The sequence below is a fragment of the Arachis stenosperma genome, chromosome 9 (assembly GCF_014773155.1).
Source record: "Arachis stenosperma cultivar V10309 chromosome 9, arast.V10309.gnm1.PFL2, whole genome shotgun sequence".
Lineage (NCBI taxonomy): Eukaryota > Viridiplantae > Streptophyta > Magnoliopsida > Fabales > Fabaceae > Arachis > Arachis stenosperma.
In genome coordinates, this window is record NC_080385.1 from 36,708,565 (window position 1) to 36,729,470 (window position 20,906).

General features: G+C 36.1%; 2 protein-coding genes across 2 annotated transcripts; both read right to left on the reverse strand.

Moving 5' to 3' along the window:
* Nucleotides 1-2,171: 2,171 nt before the first annotated feature.
* Nucleotides 2,172-3,160, reverse strand: LOC130949395 (uncharacterized). Its single transcript, XM_057878128.1, has 2 exons — nucleotides 2,731-3,160; nucleotides 2,172-2,593 (listed from the first exon to the last, which is right to left on the reverse strand). The coding sequence occupies exons 1-2, from the start codon at nucleotides 3,158-3,160 to the stop codon at nucleotides 2,172-2,174; spliced, it is 852 nt and encodes a 283-aa protein (XP_057734111.1).
* A 348-nt stretch (nucleotides 3,161-3,508) lies between these two features.
* Nucleotides 3,509-4,469, reverse strand: LOC130949396 (uncharacterized). The gene is made up of 2 exons (XM_057878129.1): nucleotides 3,662-4,469; nucleotides 3,509-3,564 (listed from the first exon to the last, which is right to left on the reverse strand). The coding sequence occupies exons 1-2, from the start codon at nucleotides 4,467-4,469 to the stop codon at nucleotides 3,509-3,511; spliced, it is 864 nt and encodes a 287-aa protein (XP_057734112.1).
* Between the last annotated feature and the right edge of the window lie 16,437 nt (nucleotides 4,470-20,906).

Sequence of the window (20,906 nt, forward strand, 5' to 3'; positions counted from 1 at the left end):
ATGAGAATTGATGGTTGAATTTCATATTCTGGTAGGTGAATGGTGGAGGCTACACGGTGGAGTTATAAACTTTGATGTTTGAAATTGTTTGTGAACCTCTAATCTTAAGTAATGGATAATTTATTATGTGAAATATTAAATTTTATTAAGTTATAAATTATTGAATTTTATTAAGTTTAATAATTTTATTTAATATTTAATTAATCCAGTTGAACCCCGGTCGAATTAGTGAACCATTGAACTAGTAATCTCACCGGTTTATTGACCGGTCCGGTTCTCACAACCTTGGTTTTTATCAAAGATTATAGTAACTCACTCTTTTAAATTACATGGGTTAAAGTTTTTTAAAATAAAAAATTGACAAAATAATAAAATAAAAAATTAATCATTTTAAAATTAAAATAATAGAATATATATTTTATAAAAATTATAAATGATTCTGACTTAGAAGGTATTATGTGGATGTGGATCCACCACACTCAGACATGAATAACCTTCTATTCTGAATGACACGTTGTAATCGAAGAAGAATACGAATGCAGTAGGCAAATCGCAAATTGCATAATAATGTTCATTTTATTTAAATTTTTTCTTACTTTGTATATTACACGTTGTATTTAAATTGCACTCGACCCTCAAAGTGGTCCTTAAGTTTGCACTGGCCTCAATATTATCCCCGAATTTAACACAAGTGTTTCACGGTCGTCCCTGAAGCATTTTCCGGAGAATATTCCTTAACGGTGCGTTGACGTGTATGGAGAGGGGCCACGTTGGAGAGGTAACGGTTATCTGATGTGGCAGTTATCTTTATTTAACTCAATTTAGTCCCTGAAATCATTTATAACCCTAATCCCCAATTTATCACGAGAAAGCAAACTGTTTCTTCTTCTCTGCTCTCCTTCGTCTTCCTTGGCACTGTTGAGCTTGATTTGAGTGGGTCATGATGGGTGGAAGCAGCAACCATGTTAGTAGCTCCAGTAACCGACGATCAGAGAGAAGATGTGGGAGGAGAACCACCAGAAGTAGTCACGAACGAGTTCCAGATAGGTGTGGGTGTGGTAGTCGACCCGTCCTGAAGTGGTCAGGAATAGAGGCAAATCCGGGGAGACCATTTTATGGTTGTCCTAACTACAATGTAAGTAATTTTTGTTAATGAATATACCTAGCGTCATTGCTTATTAAATTTGTAACATTTCTTCTCCATGGGCATGAAATGTGGTTGCAGAGTGTTAGCAAGAGGTGGTGTGGTCTCTTTATGTGGGCTGACAAAGTTGCTGATGAAGAAGAAGAAAGTGACAGAGGTAATTCTGGCTTTGAAATGGAAGAGTGGAGAATGAAATTTTCTTGGAAACTTGGAAGCTTGGAGTCTGAAGTTAGGGCTCTAAAACTAGCATTTTGTTTGTTGTTGGTTGTTGTTACAGTAATTGTAATTGTTGTTTGTGTAGTATGGAAGCACTGATTTTCAGTTAAATATTGTGTAAAACAAAAGTTGTAATTGCTATACCTTATGATGAAGAAATGAATAGATTTGTGTAATTCTATTTTAAGTAGCTAAGGAAGTGTAATAAAATTTGAAACAATCAACAATAACATTCCCACATTGTTAATTGTTTTCCAAAGTTGTCTGTGTCAAACTAGACACGATCAAAAGACAACATAGAGTATTTAACTACCATAATCCAAAACACATACACCCTGACACATGGAACTCAGAAACCATAAAGTTCAATGTTTAAAAGCAAAATATCCTAACAGAAAAATAGCAAAATGTTCATTTGTTGAATTTTCTTGGTGGTTTGAACCCCGGAGTTGGAACAAAACGCATGGCGTTACGCAACCTTGAAGCTGTAGCTACTGATGCACCAACCATTGGATCGATACAAGCACTTGTCGTAGGTGGAGTATTTGAAATTGGAATAGTGGCTGGTGGAGGAACATTTGAAACAGTTGGTGGAGGAGCACTGGTTGCTGCTAGAGGAATCGAAGCTGTTGCAGGTGGTGGAGGTTGTCTTCTTTTTTTGAGGGAGCTTTGGTGGCCTTGCCTGTGGCTGATTTACCTGGTGGGATTCTTCATTTTTATTTTCTGACACCATTGGTTGACTCATACCTACCTCAATCTCAGTAGGATTGCCCTCATCTGGGACTTCAGGTGCAGCAGGGAGAGGTTGTTGCTAATTTCCTGTATTAGCTTCACTAGCAGCAACAGCTGCAGCAGCTGCCACAGCTGCAGCCTCGTCGCCAGCCTTCTTCTTCGTACAATTTCTCTTATCGTGACCCTTGCCACCACAATAACGGCATGAACACTCTTTATATACCTTCTTCATCTTGGTGATCTTCTGCTTCTTGCCTCCAACCGGGCCTTCATCAACTCCCTTTCTTCTTTTCTTCTGGGGTGTCCCTGGCATCTTTTTAAATTTGGGTGCTTGTGGTTTGTTGTAAAGTGACTTCTCCCATAGTTTCTGGCCAGAAATAGGATTGATATGGAATGCATAGGTGTCATTGTATGCATCCATTGTCAACCATCTATGACAGAAGTCTTCGGGCTGCCTGCCTGCCCTAGCCATTGCAACACAAGCATGGACATAGGGCATCCCTGTTTCAAATCAATAAAAGGCATCCAAGTTACTAAGTAACCAATTCCAATTCGAGTATGCAATCCACAATAAATTAAGAAAAACAATTACAATATCAGAATAATTATTGGAAGGGTAGTGACAATTAAAGTAATACCACCTAGTTGCCAAAGTCCACAGGTGCATATTCCTTTTCCCAAGTCCACTACCATGTTTGTTGGCCACCCATGTACCTCGAATTGTTCATAGTCCGCATCTACGGACCACATTGGCACCCAATGCTTTGAAGCATTCCTGATCTTTTCCAATCGGCTACGTTGAACATGGGGTAGTAGCCCAACATGGTTCTTGAATTTCATTTTGTGTCGGGCTATCGTCCTCATGATATACATTCTAACTTTCTCGAGTAGTGTGATAATTGGTTTAGCCCTTGCTTCCTTGATTCTTGCATTGAATACTTCGCAAGCATTGTTACAGATGTTGTCACATTTTGGTTGGGTAGGGAAGAAGGCCCGACTCCATGCATCTCTTCGCCATTTGGCAAGGTAATCCCAGACTTCCTTCTTAGCTCTCTGAATTTTCATCATCCCCTCGACGAATCCCTCTTGAGTGGTAGATCTTGCACACTCCCACAGTAATCCTCTGAGTTCGTTGTCTTTCTACTGCTTATTGAAGTTTCTCCACAAGTGCCATACACAAAATCTGTGGTGGACATCAGGGAAGACCTCCTAGACAGCTGTGATTAGTCCCTGCAGGAAACCATAAAAATTATTAACTTACCATATTGGGACCCAACCTGGTCCCTCAACTTACATAAGTGACATAAACTTAGTCTCTACATATACATAAGTGTAATAAAATTAGTCCCTACACATACATAAGTGACAGTAAACTCGTCCCGACGAGATATTAAGTTCTACTCCTATCCCATTCTATTAATACAGGCATATTGAAACAGAATCATGAAAGCAAAACATGACAGCAACAATGTCTAAAACAAACCAGTGCATATTGAAACAGAATCATGAAAGCAAAACATGGTAACAAAAAATACATCAACTTAAATAGTTCAACCATTTCTAAATTACAATAACTAGTGTATAACAAATTCGTCGTTATCTTTTGCATGTCCGAAATAAAACAACATCCATTTTGGGTGTAGCTTCCTAGATCATCATGCAGCAGCTCAAGGAACCACCTCCAATTATCTGTGTTCTCCACTGGTACAATGGCATATGCAATAACGTAAATGTGATTATTGGCGTCTTGTCCAATGGCTGCCAATATTTGTCCACCAAATCTGGTTTTCAGGAATGCTCCATCAAGCCCTATTAGAGGTCTGCATCCCGTCTTAAACCCCTTAATGCATCCATCGAGACAAATGTACATCTTGTCAAAAGTGGGCTCTTCTGATTGGTTGGGATGAGGAATTGTTGTGATGCGCACAGTAGAACCATGGTTGCACTTCAGGAGAGTCTCAGCATAATCTCTCACCATCCCATATTGTGCAGCAGCATCACCATACACAATGTGCCTTGCATCTCTGAGTGCTCTTGTCAGCAAAGATTTGTTCAACTCTAAGTCACATTTACTTTTAAAGTATGTTAAAGCTTCAGGGTGCTTCAGATTCAAAAATTTTCTAAGCTTCTTGACCAACTTGCTAGCTAACCACCCTCTGTTAGCTAATCTATTTTTTGTCTCTCTTGGGCAGGTATGATCATCATTAAAGGTTTTAACTTGCCAGCAAACACTCTCACTATCCTTAGAGGCATAGATAACACATGGACAGTCCTCAACCTTACATAAAGCCCTGCATCGTATTTTATCATTTTTCTTGAATCTAACTCTCCTACCGTCATGGATGCAATACTCCCTCACAGCCTCCTTAAAATCCATCTTCGTGTTGAATTTCATCCTTACCTCTAATCGGAGTTCCCCAAACCTTGTTCCTTCTCTGAAAACAGGAAATGCGTCGTTGATAAACCCCAATTTGACGGTTTATCTTGTATTAAATTTAGAGTATTTTGATGACCTTTACCCACATTTATTCAATGAAATAGCATGGTTTTATAACTTCTCCTTTAATTGTGCTTAAGAGTGAAAACATGCTTTTTAGGTCTTAAAATAGTTAAATTTAATTCACCTTGATTCCATTAGATGCCTTGATATGTTTGTTAAGTGATTTAAGGTTTAGGAGGCAAAGATTGGATCAAGGGAATGAAGAAAGAAAGCATAAAAAGTTGGAGAACTCATGAAGAAATGAAAGAACCGGAAAGCTGTCAAGCCGACCTCTTCGCACTTAAATGACCATAACTTGAGTTACAGAAGTCCAAATGATGCGGTTTCAGTTGGGTTGGAAAGCTAACATCCGGGGCTTCGAAACAATATAAGATTTTCCATAGTTACTACACGTATGGTGGCGCGCACGCGCATAGTACGCGCACACGCTGTTGCTGCCACCTGGTTCACTTAAAGCAAAACGTGGCCAGCGAATTCTAAAGCCTTGTGGGCCCAATCCAACTCATTTCTGATGCTATTTAACCCAAGAAATGAAGAGGGAAACACATGTTAGTTACCATTAGTCATAGTTTAGTTTTAGAAGTAGTTAGAACTAGTTTCTAGAGAGAGAAGCTCTCACTTCTCTCTAGAATTAGGATTAGGATTAGGTTTAGTTCTTAGATCTAGATTTAGATTCATCTTCTTCTACTTCTATCTTCTCAATTCCTTGTAGTTACATTCATTCTTCTCCTATTCTTTTGGTGTAATCTCTTTTTTGTTGTTCTTATATTTTGTTGTAGATCTAGTATTGTTCCTTCTACTTTCTTTCAATTCAATTCAAGGTAATTCATAATAATTGTGTTTCTTTTGATTGTTGTTGTTAATTTCTTTCAATAATTGTTGTTAGATTCTCTTCTTGTTGTCAATTTGTTTTGCTTTTCTTTTGTGCCTTCCAAGTGTTTGATGAAATGCTTGGTTGGATTTTAGTGTAGGTTTTGTTCCTCTTGGCCTAGGTAGAGTAATTAGTGACTCTTGAGTTATCTAATTCTTTTGTTGGTTGATAATTAGAAGTTGCTAATTGATTTGAATGCCTCTAAAGCTAGTCTTTCCTTTAGGAGTTGATTAGGACTTGAGGAATCAAATTGATTCATCCACTTGACTTTCCTTCATGGGTAGAGGTTAACTAAGTGGGAGCAATACACAATTCTCATCACAATTGAGAAGGATAACTAGCATAGGACTTCTAGTTCTCATATCTTGCCAAGAGCTTTGTTAGTTGTTAGTTTATTTCCTTTGCCATTTATAATTCTTGTCTATAATCTCAAAAACCCCAAAATAACTCACAACCAATAACAAGACACTTTATTGTAAATCCTAGGGAGAACGACCCGAGGTTTAAATACTTCGGTTTATAGATTTTAGGGGTTTGTACTTGTGACAAACAAATTTTTGTATGAGAGGATTATTGTTGGTTTAGAGACTATGCTTCGACGAGATTTCATTTGTAAAATTCTAAACCGTCAAAAATCCAATCATCAAAATGGCGCCGTTGCCGGGGATTTGCAATGGTGTTATGTTATTGGTTATTGTACATATGTGAATATTATAAATAGCTTATCTTTTGCTTGTTTACTAGATTTTGTTAGTTTTAATTTGTTTTTCCACTATGAATTCTCATTTTGGCTATGAGTTTAGTTCTAATTATGTTGTAGGAAATGTGCACTTCAATAATGACACTCATTATGGATGGAACCAACAAAGATGGGAGGAGCCTCAAGGAATTGATCACTCCTATTGGCAACAACCTCCGGATACTTATAGGTATAATTTCCATCCTAATGCATGCCAATTTAACGGCTATGATGAATCTTTTTGTAACACTCAACAACCACCATCATATGCCTATGAATCTCATCCTCAACATGAACCTCAATCATTCTCACAAGCCTTTCATTACCAAACACCGCCCTATGACCCATATCCATCATATAACGAATCACCCATACCATACTCTTATGACCATTATGAGCAAGAACCCTTAGAACAACCACAACCCTATCAAGATTACTCCCAAGAACCACCTCAATACATACAATCTCCACAACCTTACTAAGAAGAGCCACCTTCCTATTATGAACCCTCTCTCCAAAATGATGAGCCTCCCTACCCACCCCAAGCCCCAATAGACGATTCTCTCACTTTGTTACTTCAAGGACAAGAGGCCATGAAGCGGGATACACTTGAGTTTGTGACCAACTTGACTAAGGTAGTGCACTCTTTAGCCTACCAATGTTTTAACACTCAAGATACTTCCGTAGCCACATGCGAAAAACCTAAAGAAGAGCAAAGTATGAAGGAGAAATTGGACAATCCGGTAGAGAAGGGAGAACCAAGTTTTGTGTTGGAACAATTGGAGAAGCCTATGATCATTGAAGAAAAGGAAGAGGTGGTTGAAGATTTAGGAGATGTTGAAAGTCCAAGGGAATGTAGCATCATGGAGCACCCTTCCAAGAAGCTTGATATCAATGTTGAGGAGGGTGCGCAACCTCCAAGGCATATCATCGTTGGAGACTTGGAAGAGGCTTATCAAGAGATGGATTCAATCATGGACGAATTTCTCTCTACAATGGAATCCTCTCCCATTGGACATGAAGTTGAAATTATAAAAGAATGTGCACAACCTCCCGTACCCTTGGTGAGCAACGAAAAAGAGAGTGAATTGGAGGAGAGCTACCAAGAGGAAAAAGTTGGCATGGTGTATATCGAAATTGAAGAATATGAAGAGGTTGATCAAGAGATGGATTCATTCATCAATGAATTTCTATCCAAAATTGACTCACCTCCCATTGGGCAAGATGAAGTTCTTGAAGACAACACCAAGCCAAGTGAAAAAGGGGAAAAGGTTGAAATTGAAGAAGCTTGTGAAGAGGTGGAAATAACTAAAGAAGAGCCTAAAGAAGTAGACCTTGCATTGTCTAAGTGTGGGGAGGTCTCCCTCCCCAAGTCACCATCCAACACAACATTCAAGTGGGTAAAATTCTTATCCCTAAGCTTTACTTTCTCGCTTGAATATGGCTTGATTCAAAATGATGGTCAACTTAGAGCTCTTTGTGGAGTTAAGAGTAGGAAAGAGTTGTGTAGTGGTTGGAAACATTATTCTAAGCTCATGACGGTTGTAAGCTCAAAATTCAAGAGCAATGGTTGGTGTGGAACCAAATGGCATGGGTCTAGGAAGTTGTTTGGAAGCTTCTTTGAGAATTCCAAGGCCATACCACCCGGATGGAATAATGACGATCAATTTAAGGACGGGTGTCAAAACAAAGTGTGGGATCCCGGATCGCACAATGAAAATCAAATTTGGGAGCTCATGGTTTGTGGAGAACTCCATCAAAGCTTGAAGATATTGAAATTGAAGAATGGAGCTTATTGGAGATTCAAGCATTGGTGGGAGTTCCAAGATGAATACAAGCACAAGCCACCTTGATAAGAAGCTCCCCATAAGTCCAACTTAAGGACAATAAATAAAAGTGCTAGGTGGGAGACACCCCACCATGGTAAACTCTTTCTATACTCTTTTAGTTTGTTAATAAGTGAATTGAGTTGCCATTGTAGGTAGATTCTCATTTTCATTTTTATCTTTTGTAAATATTGGTAGAATTAGTTTAATTTCTTGTTTTTGTTATTTTATCAAGTTTAGTTAGTAGTATAGTATGTTGAATAAGGTTCTAGCGTGTTTTGGTAGCTGTTTGGAGGATTGAAAGGCTTGGATTGGTGCAAGAACATAGCAAAAATTTTTGAAAAAACAGAACACCATCCACGCGTTCGCGCACATGATGCGTACGCGCACCTGAGCATTTTTCGACCACCCACGCGGACGCGCACTGTACGTGTACGCGTGGATGCAAAAATTTGACCCCAGCCAAAAACCCGAGAGTCAAGCTTGCACTGTGCGAACATTGGGCCTAGGGCACAAGTTTATGCACGCGTGCGCGCACCTGGCGCGTACGCGCAAATGATCTTAAATTCGCAATGCGCGTGCGCGTCGATTGCACAATCTGCACCCCCGGTACTTTTACCCGAGAGTTGTGCTAGACTTGGGCCGACACTATGCCTCCGGCCTAAGTCGACGCACGCGTGCGCGCACCTGGCGTGTACGCGTCCTTCGACCAATATACCCATCGACGCATAAACGTGCATGACGCGCACGCGTCGGTAAAAAAAAAAAGAGTCTTTTTTCTCCCCTTCCATTTTCTTTTGCTTATCACATTCGCATACTTCTACTCTTCCCATTTTCATTTAGTTTTTGTAGTATGTTTTCGTTTTTTTTTAGTCATTTTAATAATGGTGTTGCATCTTCCTACTCAATTGTTGAGGATTTATTGCATTACTTTGGTGCTTCTTGACTTGTTTCATATTTTTGGGTGATGTTTCTCTTCAAATCAATGCTCAATCTTTTATGCACTTGTGTTCTTTGTGCATTGATATGACCTTATATTGTCTTTCATGGCCCACTCTCTCTTGTTCGAACTTGATGCTCATCATGCTCTTCATGCTTTGACCTTACTCTTGCATCAAGTATCATTGATATGCCATTTTCTCTTACTGTTTTCTCCTCTACATGTTGTAGCTACCATGTAGTGTGAGAACCATACCTTTATTTGGCATTAGCCCCCGCCTATATTCTATTTGCTTTGATATCTTTGTTATAGGCTTAACTTTCTTTCTTTTTCTTTCCTTTTAGGTTGGCCACCAAGAAGGGGGAAAGGAAAAGCTTTTAAATGGGGCAACAAACAAGTCATCCGCACAACCTTTTGAAGGAGCTCATCAATTGTAGCAACCCGTCCACCTTGCTCTTCTTCGCATGCACCGAGGACGGTGCAATCTTCAAGTGTGGGGAGGTCGTTCGACCGATCTCCATGGGTAACAATTTCCTTTTCAATACCAATTCTTAGTTTTCTTTGTTAGATTAGTTATTGCATTGCATGATAGGTCGCATGTTAGTTAGAATTTGTACATATTTTACTACCTTCTTTTTATTAGGACTACTTGGTTAGGATGATGATTTCTTTCACAAGAAACCGTTTTAGGGTAACCTACCAATTTGAAAAAGAAAATTTGTTGAACTTGCTTGAAAGAATGTATTTTGGAACATGGTTTTTGAGCTAAGAACACAAGCAAGTGAGATTTGAGCCTAATGATGTGGTTACATCTTATAACCACTTATTTTTTCCTTCTTGTGTGCATTATTCTCTTCCTATGATTGTAATCTTCGATTTGTTTGATTCTTTATGTCCATTATTTTGTGTATTCATGCATTTATATGATTGAGGCCATCATTCCATTAGCTCACTTACCCAAATGGCCTTACCTTTTATCTTCCTTTGTTAGCCAAATTTGAGCCTACGATTAACCCATTTTGTTCTTAATTTAGCACATTACAAGCCTTAAAGCGAAAAACAATAAAAGTCCTTATTTGGATCTTTGATTAATCTTGGGCTAGTGTATGTGAGTATCATTCAAGTGTGGGAACTTTGGGACATTGGTTGGGATAAGAGGGTGTTTGTGTTTTGTATTTTTATATTGGGGAATTGGGTACATACTCATGTATTGATTAAATATATAGACCTTATGCATTGATGTTCTTGTGTATAGTTTGAAAGAAAAAGAAAAATGAAAAAAAAAAGAAATAAAAGTGAAAAAGAAAAAAAAAAGAAAAGAAAAAAAAATATAGAAAAAAAGAAAGGAAAAAAAAAAGAAAAAAATAGAAAAGAAAGAAAAAGAAAAAAACAATAAAAAGGGGACAAAATGCCCCAAAGTGAAGCTCAAACAATAAAGAATCAATGCATATGGAATGTGAATCAAAAAAGGAAATGCATGAGTATGTGAAAAAGTGAGGAATGGGTAGTTAGATTAGTACTTAATTGTATTAGGTCATTATATAGGTTATGTGGGGAAGTCTAAGCCTATCAAAGATTCAAACTTCAAGCTCACTTGACCAAATATGCATCCTACCTTAACCCTAGCCCCATTACAACCTAAAGAAAAGACCTCATGATAATTGTATGCGTGCATTGAATAATTGTTGATTGTTAGATGAAAAACAAATCTTGGAAAGCATGATTAGGGGAGAATTGAGTGAATCAACCCCAAACACCGAGTGACTAGAGTGCAAACACTTCCGGTGAAGGTTCGATGCTCAATTCCTTGATTCCCGGCTTTCACGAGCGTTCTTCTTGCAAATCTATGTGAACTTCATGTTTATACTTCAATTGGTAGGACTCATGAATCGTTATATGATCTTAAGCCCAACTTGTGCATGTATGTCTTGGAGATCGATTTATTTTTAACCAAGTAGGTAGAATCATTTTGCATATAGTTTCTTTGCTTTGAATAAGTGTCATATCCCTTATTTCATTCTTGGTTTAGCATGAGGACATGCTAAGGTTTAAGTGTGGGGAGGTTGATAAACCCCAATTTGATGGTTTATCTTGTATTGAATTTAGAGTATTTTGATGACCTTTACCCACATTTATTCAATGAAATAGCATGGTTTTATAACTTCTCCTTTAATTGTGCTTAAGAGTGAAAACATACTTTTTAGGTCTTAAAATAGTTAAATTTAATTCACCTCGATTCCATTAGATGCCTTGATATATTTGTTAAGTGATTTAAGGTTTAGGAGGCAAAGATTGGATCAAGGGAATGAAGAAAGAAAGCATGAAAAGTTGGAGAACTCATGAAGAAATGAAAGAACCGGAAAGCTGTCAAGCCGACCTCTTCGCACTTAAATGATCATAACTTGAGCTACAGAGGTCCAAATGATGCGGTTCTAGTTGGGTTAGAAAGCTAACATCCAGGGCTTCGAAACGATATAATATTTGCCATAGTTACTACACGTATGGTGGCGCACATGCGCATAGTACGCGCACGTGCCGTTGCTGCCACCTGGTTCACTTAAAGCAAAACGTGGCCAGCGAATTCTAAAGCCTTGTGGGCCCAATCCAACTCATTTCTGATGCTATTTAACCCAAGAAATGAAGAGGGAAACACATTTTAGTTACCATTAGTCATAGTTTAGTTTTAGAAGTAGTTAGAACTAGTTTCTAGAGAGAGAAGCTCTCACTTCTCTCTAGAATTAGGATTAGGATTAGGTTTAGTTCTTAGATCTAGATTTAGATTCATCTTCTTCTACTTCTATCTTCTCAATTCCTTGTAGTTACATTCATTCTTCTCCTATTCTTTTGGTGTAATCTCTTTTATGTTGTTCTTATATTTTGTTGTAGATCTGGTATTGTTCCTTCTACTTTCTTTCAATTCAATTCAAGGTAATTCATAATAATTGTGTTTCTTTTGATTGTTGTTGTTAATTTCTTTCAATAATTGTTGTTAGATTCTCTTCTTGTTGTCAATTTGCTTTGCTTTTCTTTTGTGCCTTCCAAGTGTTTGATGAAATGCTTGATTGGATTTTAGTGTAGGTTTTGTTCCTCTTGGCCTAGGTAGAGTAATTAGTGACTCTTGAGTTATCTAATTCTTTTGTTGGTTGATAATTAGAAGTTGCTAATTGATTTGAATGCCTCTAAAGCTAGTCTTTCCTTTAGGAGTTGATTAGGACTTGAGGAATCAAATTGATTCATCCACTTGACTTTCCTCCATGGGTAGAGGTTAACTAAGTGGGAGCAATACACAATTCTCATCACAATTGAGAAGGATAACTAGGATAGGACTTCTAGTTCTCATATCTTGCCAAGAGCTTTGTTAGTTGTTAGTTTATTTCCTTTGCCATTTATAATTCTTGTCTATAATCTCAAAAACCCCAAAATAACTCACAACCAATAACAAGACACTTTATTGTAAATCCTAGGGAGAACGACCCGAGGTTTAAATACTTCGGTTTATAGATTTTAGGGGTTTGTACTTGTGACAAACAAATTTTTGTATGAGAGGATTATTGTTGGTTTAGAGACTATACTTCGACGAGATTTCATTTGTAAAATTCTAAACCGTCAAAAATCCAATCATCAGTCGTCATCCTGAACTTCAGCAAATTCATCCTCTGAGTTTGAGGGTGTCTTCATTTTTTTGGAATGCCAAGAATCTGCCCCATCTGACTCATCATGATATTCATCATGAGCATCATAACCCCCAATATCAGGACTATGGTTTCCCAGTTGTCCAAAAAAGAACTCATCACCGGAATCATCCTCAGGTACTAATCCATCATCAGGTTCTAGTATCTCCTTCCACAATTTACTGAGTTTAACTTTTTTAGGATGCTTCCTGTTTACCTCTTTCCTTTTTACCTTACAGTACTGTATTGGTGACCTCTTTATCACTCAAATTTTCCTCAGCTCCAGGCTTGTAAGCACTATCCTCCGCACTTTCATAACTGTTCGAAGAGTCTGATTCTGATAACACAACCGTATCAGCTTGCTTTCCCTTACCCTTAGTTGTTTGCCTCGCCACATGACCTTTGGCTAGACCCTTGGTTATATATCTCCTATTCAGTGTTGTTCTTGGTTTGCCTTTCTTTCCAGTTTTTTCCAAAGCAGCACCTTTCTTCTCTGTCCCATTCTTTGAGAGCACTTTCGGTTGAAAAATCTTACCCTGTTTTGGCTTAGGTACTAGTGTTGGAGTACTTTTGGGAATTGGTGTTGATTTTGTGGTTGCAGTTGGTTTTTGAGTATGACCCATGCCTTGGTTAGGTGGGACAGGGGTAGCATCCATAGAAATTGGGGTCGGAATGGTGGATTTGGGGGTTGGGGTTGATTTGGTGGTTGCAGCTGGTACTTCAGTATGGTTCATGTCTTGGTTGGGTGGGGCAGGGGTAGTTTTCGTAGAGGTTGCCTCATGGGTGGGTTTAGTTGTACTCGGACGGTTGATACATCGGGTTGGAACTGGGTCTGGAGGAATGGCCCTAGAGCTTGGTCCTGTTCTCAGCAAAATTGGTTGGGTAGGGACTTTAACCACCACCTCCTCCTTGTCCTTTCTGAATGGTGGTTCTTCCAAGTACGTTGGAATAGATACCCCATGTTCATAGTACACATGCACCTTTCCATGGTTGCTTTTAGCAAAGAAGCACATCTCCAGGAGCTCAGCATCAGAATTAAGTTCCCTTAGGCCAGTCTCTAAAGGTCTGTTTGGAACCAGCCACCAACAGTGTTCCAGCTTATCATACCCAAGTTCTTTGTAGTAATTCCTGATGAAAAAGACATCTAGCCTATCAGGGTCAAGCTTCGGAATCTCTGAAATATGGTCACTGGTGTATGACACGACACAGTCTTCACTCCTCACAAAGGATCCCCCATGGTGACACACAATAGTTATGAGACCCATATGAAAAAAATAACAAATGATCATCAAAATTGTCATCAACCAGGAAAGCACAATAACCCCAGTCCCTAACCCTCCATGAACACACATAAACTGCATACATAAACAACCTACATTCTTCTATTTTCAGCACATTACAACCATAGCTACCATCATTACAGCAAAAAAACAATAACAAAAAAAGCACAACAACAACATACGGAGAAAACCCTAACAAAAATTTTCAGAAAACCATATAACAAAATGATGAGCGAATGGATATATAACGACTTAACAATGTACAAAAAGTCATGATCAACAAAAAAAGAGGAGTAGATGGTAGCTATTTTGTTTATTCTTTCTATTTTGGTTACTTCTAACAATCAAAGTACTTCCCGTCAGACCACTACGTGTGCGATAGAGACGAGATAATCACAATATGCTTGATTTCGTTGAGAGAGAAGGGCAGGGAAAATCCCTCTCAAACTGGCGCCATTGAAGAAAATAAGGAGAAGAGGAAGAAACTGTGTTGGCTTGAGAGAGAAGTAGTCACTGCATGTTAAATCCCTTCTACAAATACTAACCGATGACGTTTCAATGCAATTTGGGCGCCAAATTAAAAATGACGTCGTTTTGGGAGTCCAGCCTGGCTTCCAGCGTGGCATCTGTCAATCCAAATCATCTTTCTGTCACCGAAAAATGCTTCAAGAACGACTGTGAAACACTTATGTTAAATTCGAGGATAATATTAAGGTCAGTGCAAGCTTAAGGACCACTTTAAGGGTCGAGTACAAGTTCAGGGACCACTCTAAAGTTTAACTCAAAATTAAAAGCTGCACAGTTGCATATAAGTTTTTTGGTGATCGAAGATTACAAGGTATATTCTTTTATTTATATCGTGTTTCAGTCCCTTCTTCATATTTTTTTCTAGAATATGGACATCCTAAAACATTATCAAAACCCACAATTTTATTGTGAGTAGTTATTGAGTTTTATAGTTGCATTGCTTTTTGAGCCCTAAATCGCCATGACATATGGTTTGGTTTCATAAAACATTAAATCATTTGGAGATACCAAAATTTTGTATTGGATTTTCATCAATTTTATTCTTAATAACTCGTTGTTTGTACATAGATTTTACGATAGCACTAATGAGGTAGGTTTCTTTTGTTGTTCATGGTCTCTTTCAATTTAGCAGATCAATGACTAATTTATTACGAATTTAAATTTTATTTGAAAATTTATTGTCTGACTAATGAGTTATTATATACATAAAACGAGATTCGAATTCTCAATACTTACTTAAGCAGAAGACGAGTGAATAATCATTATTAAAATTTTTTAAAAAGATATGCAGTTTTATAAATTAAACTTAGATCTTCTGCGAAAAAAGATTAATAAAAAATAATTACTTAAATTATTTTGATGTTCCATACTCAAACAAAAAAGCTAAGATATTATATATTATACTCAAATGTGGTTTTGGTGCAAATTTGGGATTTCAACCCGGTTTTTTAAACTACTTTATTAAAAAAATTTCTATTAACCATAAAAACTGTACTACTAAAAACTATTATAAATAAATAATAAATGTAAAGAAAACAAATTGCAAATTGAATCGAGTCTCACATATTAAACCAAATACGGGTGGGCCCTGTCTGATTTTCCCATGTAAAAAAAGCCTTTAAATTTACAAACTCTTTTTTATTGTTTTTGAAATTTTTTATTTTAATTTTTCATTTTCTATAGCTCTATTTTCAGATAAAAATAATTACTATAAAAAAAGCTAGAATATTTTGATGAGTTCTCAAACTAACAACTTGGTTAAATTTTTGTGAACAAAAAAAAAAAAAAAATCCATGCCTCATATTCATGTCATTAAATTATTGATGATGGTTTTCTTTTGTACAGGTTGAGAGTCAAAATGCCGGACTTGATTGGCAAGATTTATTTTGGTTGGCACAAATTTATTTGGGAGATATTGGGTGAAGACTTTTTGAGGCGTAAAATTGAAATAGCATGGGACAACATTTCAGCCATTAGTGCATGCATTGAGGAAAATAAACTTGAGCAACTTCAAATTCAGGTATATTATTTAAATAACAAATATAGCGTCCAAATACAGTTATAACGGAATATAGAAAAAAGGGAAAAAGACAAATAGGTCCCTGACTTTTCAAACTTTTGATAAATACATCCCTAACAAAATTTAAATACAAAAAAGTCCCTGACTTTAACAAACGGAGGACAATTTAGTCCTTTCGTCTATTTGCCTCTCATACACCTAACGGAACTGGCTGACGTGGCTCAAACGGTGTCCAGGTGTCCGTTACGGTGCCACATTGGAAGGGGAAAAAAGTTCGAAGGACAAATAAGTCCTTGACGTCATTTTACAAATAAAGTTCGAAGGACAAATAGGTCCTTGAGAGTTTTTTTTTTTAAATTAATAAACTCATTTCCTAAATTCTCTCATCTACCTCTCTCCATTTTTATATTTCTCTCTACTATTTTTATTCTATATATAATTATATTTTATATTAGTAATTTGACAAATCAAAATATGTCATTCGATATTTTTTTACAATTAAAATATTTTAAATGTAAAATTATACACATTAAATTATTTTAAATTTTAGATAACGAATGTTAAAATTAATTACTAATAAAAAATTAGACTTTTAATATAAAAATAATAACTAAAAATCTTATTATTTATTTTTTTATCTGCAGATATCTTGGTCTTCTTAGTCAAAAACTTTTGTCAACTTACGACTTTTTTGTAAAAGTAGTTTGATTTTATAAATCTTTTGTGTCGTGCATAATTTATACTGTTAGAACAAAGTGAACTATAATTTAAAAAAAAAATATATTCTCGTAATGTTATTATGCATAAAATACTAGTTCTAATATAATACACAAATGCACTAATGCTAACTTAATACATGAATGATGCACAAATGAACTAATGCTAACTTGATGCATAAATGAACTGATGCTAACTAATGCCACTGGTATGATAAAAACTGAACTAATGCAATTTAACAAATTCTATAATACACAAATGCACTAAAACTAAACTAATGCAATTTAAGAAAAAGAGTAGAAACATAACAAGCCCAATTTCTACAATTTTAATACAAATAATTTAAATTGTAGAATAAAACAAGTTAACTAGATTTCAAAATACAAGCATAATTTTATCAGAAATTATTTTTAATATGGAAAGAAAATTGGTGTTTTGGTTGAATATTGACATTTGAAGTGTATTACAGTATTGTGGAAATTATTCAACACGCCCCCACGTGTTGGCTAAGATGCTGCCACGTGTTCAACACGTCCCCCACGTGTTGGCCAGAATGATGCCACGTGTTCACCACGCCTCCCACGTGTTGACATCCCACAAAAAAAATCCACCCATCTATAATTACACCACATTCTCCCATTTTCAACAAAAACACCAATATTTTTTTCATACAAAAAAAATTAGCCTAATTTTATAAACTAAATTCTCATAATAGAAGCATAATAGAAGTATAATGAAAAAAAAATTTTCAAGGACCTATTTGTCCTTTGAACTTTATTTGTAAAATGACGTCAAGGACTTATTTGTCCTTCGAACTTTTTTCCCCTTCCAACGTGGCACCGTAACGGATACCTGTACACCGTTTCAGCCACGTCAGCAAGTTCCGTTATGTGTATGAGAGGCAAATAGACGGAAGGACTAAATTGTCCTCCGTTTGTTAAAGTCAGGAACTTTTTTGTATTTAAATTTTGTCAGGGATGTATTTGTCAAAAGTTTGAAAAGTCAGGGACCTATCTGTCTTTTTCCCTAGAAAGAATGTTGATGTGTGCTAATTTCTTTTTGAAGCTTGACAAAGTGCCATCATTTTATAATTTATACTGAATCCAGAACAGAACATGTAAAGCGTCATTCTAAGGTTGAGTTATTTCCTGACTTCACTAAAGATGGTGCAGCATCCAAATATCGGTAAGTACTAAGTAAACATTTGTTAATTTTTTATCTTAATCTTTGAATATGAAATAATTTAACCTTTCTTACTCAGAATTTACATATGGTGACATATGAAACACTTCCCACATTGACTATATTTGCTTAATTCATGGCTCTGTTGTTAGTTGTTACTGTTAGATTAGTTCCTTTTTTATGTTGAAAATCTTATATCTTGTTCAATGACAATAGAATTATAAGTTAAATCAATATATACAACGAAATAAACACAGGATACACTTGGGGCGACATTATTGCAATCTATTGAAGAGCAATACTCGTTTGTTGTGAGTCCATGTATTTCAAGAATATTGGAGCTTCATCATTGTCAGAGCTTCAACCATCATTTCAACAACATTTTTCTGATCATCAATCACAATCATTTGAGCAACAAACCCACCTCCTACTTTTGATTTCAGTGGCATCAATGACATGATGACATCACAATCATATCAACAGTTGCCTAATGCGATTAATGATCAGAATCTGAATTCAACTACTCATCATCATCATTATCAGCTATGGGACTATGACAATAATAATGATGGCCCAACTTCACTGCCCTCAATTTCTTGCTGGGAAAATAGTGAGCCATGCGAAGAAGAGCCATTCACATCACTAAATTCAGATGTTGATGAACAACAATTTCCGCTATTGTACAATAATGATATGACAGTAGAACAGTTTTTTCACCATCTGTTGCCGATAAACTGAATCAATGATTGCTCATTCACTACCTCCTTTGCCTCATTATGATTCATCTTTCCCCACCGTCGCTGCTATTAACCAATCTTCGGGTAATCCATGGGTGATATTATTCCAATCGCGAGAATGTTTCTTGAGAATCCACAACAAAGAACTCCACTATATACTGCGAGGACCCAGTGCAAAAAATAAATAATCTTGCCTCTAATTAGTTTGTAACAAGCAAGAGCTCTGATTCGTCATCAATAAGGCAGCTATATCGTTTATTTATACTTGTCATTTGACGTGTCAATTCCGCAAGGATCCCATAAGTTTCATCTTGCCTCAAATGCAATATGCTTCCTGCTGAGAATGTATAAAATTTCTTTCTCACCTTTTGATTTTGCTGAGACCCTAACCCTTGCTGAATCTTCCCATCTTCCACTTTGAGCATAAATATTGGAAAGCAGCATGAAGCTGCCAGTTATTTCTGTTTCTTCGGCAATGTATGTGTCTCTGTGCATTCTACATGAGTTTAGAAGAGCTCCCCAAACGCAGTCATTAGGTTCAACTGGCATGTTTCTAACAATGTTGCTTGCTTCTTGCAGAAGTCCAGCGCGACCAAGGAGATCAACCATGCATGCATAGTGCTCTACATTAGGCTTAATCCCAAATTCACTGGCTGCAAGCGGATAGAACAGCAACAAAAGAAACGTTATCTGCCTTCATTCCAGCTTCAAGTCCATGGATTTCATAACCACCAATCAATGAATTCCATGAGATTATATCTCTACCCTTAATATCATCAAATACCAAATGCCCTTCCTTGAAACCACCACACTTCATATACATGTTAATCAGAACATTTTCCACCAAAATATTGTCATCCATCTGAGTCCTAGTAGCATAACCATGGAGCTCCCTGCCAAGATTCAATGCTGCTAACTCTGCACAAACTGATAAAACACTGGAAATCGTCACACAATTGGTGATTACTCTGCAAAAAAAAGCTGCATTTGCCTAAAAAGTTCAAGTGAATCCTGACAACGGCCCTTAGAAGCAAAGCCACAGATTACTGCACTCCAACTTATGACGTTAGGCCTCACTAGCAAATAACTATCCAATTTCTCCATCTGCATAAACAATGCATAGGCCTCATCACACAATCCTGATTCACCATAAACTGATATCAAAGCATTCCAATTTACTAGTGGTGAAAATAAGTCAGGCCAAATTAGACTTTGCTCTTAAAAAGTCTAGTCTGTCATATAGTTAATCGGTCTAATTTGTCCTATTATCTATTGTAAGTTTTTTTTTTAAATATTAAGTTTGGTCTCTTATTAAGTCTTTGTTAAAAGGTTTGATAATCTTTTTTTTTACAAAAATAAAAATTTTATTTTAATAAAAATATTTATATGTAATATATCATATTTAATATTTATAATGAAATATAATAAATTTAAAATATCTAATAATTGTGTTAATAATAAAAAGTAATTTATATATTTAATTATATTTTAATAAGTTAAGCAGGTCTAATAGACTAGTAAGACTAATTAGTGAATCTAGATATGATCTATTAATATATTTAGACTTTTATAAAAATTTAAATTTGTATCTATTTTATAATAGATCAGACTCAAATTAAATACAAATCAGACTACAGATTTTAATAGGTCATTTAACCTATTTTTATCCCTAATGATAACCATAGAGAACTTAGGATTAACCGATTAAGGGTGTGTAAATCCCATTACTCTTGTTAATTGCCTGTCTCTAATTTTTAGTAACTGAGCTATCATTAGTAGAGGATTAGCTGAAATCATATATATGCACATTCGGTTTTTACGGTATATGCTAACAAATTGACTTGTATTGGTTAAGAAAATTAAATAAGAGTTTAGTTTTAAATTATATATATTTTTAAGACACTTGTTAGAGATATCCAAGTTACTCATTAATAATGATATGTTAACCGTCATATATACACCGATGCATGGGCCATACGTAGCATAGAGCACTATGAAATTCAAATTCCCAGATAATCAACTCTAGATTCGATTCCTATCATTTATGCGAAGAGAAAAGTATTATTATTCTATGTCAAGATTAAAAAAAGCGGCAAATCAAAATATCAAAGCTTATTCTATCTCTTTACGCGTATTTGTACATATATTATATATTGCAAATATTACAATTACAATTATGAGGTAATAATAATATATTAACACGGAAGAAAAGAATGAATGAAATTAATAGAAGAGCCTGCTATACATACAAGTAAAAAGACCGTACAAGTTTTACAAGTTATCAGCCCAAACTTTATTAACACG

Bases quoted from the DNA above. Each gene is read 5' to 3' on its own strand.
- LOC130949395 (XM_057878128.1), bottom strand. From the start codon at position 3,160: ATGATGAAAATTCAGAGAGCTAAGAAGGAAGTCTGGGATTACCTTGCC. The intron at 2,594-2,730 runs GTATTACTTTAA...GATTTGAAACAG, and splicing joins TGGACTTTGGCAACTAGGTG to GGATGCCCTATGTCCATGCT.
- LOC130949396 (XM_057878129.1), bottom strand. From the start codon at position 4,469: ATGGATTTTAAGGAGGCTGTGAGGGAGTATTGCATCCATGACGGTAGG. The intron at 3,565-3,661 runs GTAATTTAGAAA...GGTTTGTTTTAG, and splicing joins TTTGTTATACACTAGTTATT to ACATTGTTGCTGTCATGTTT.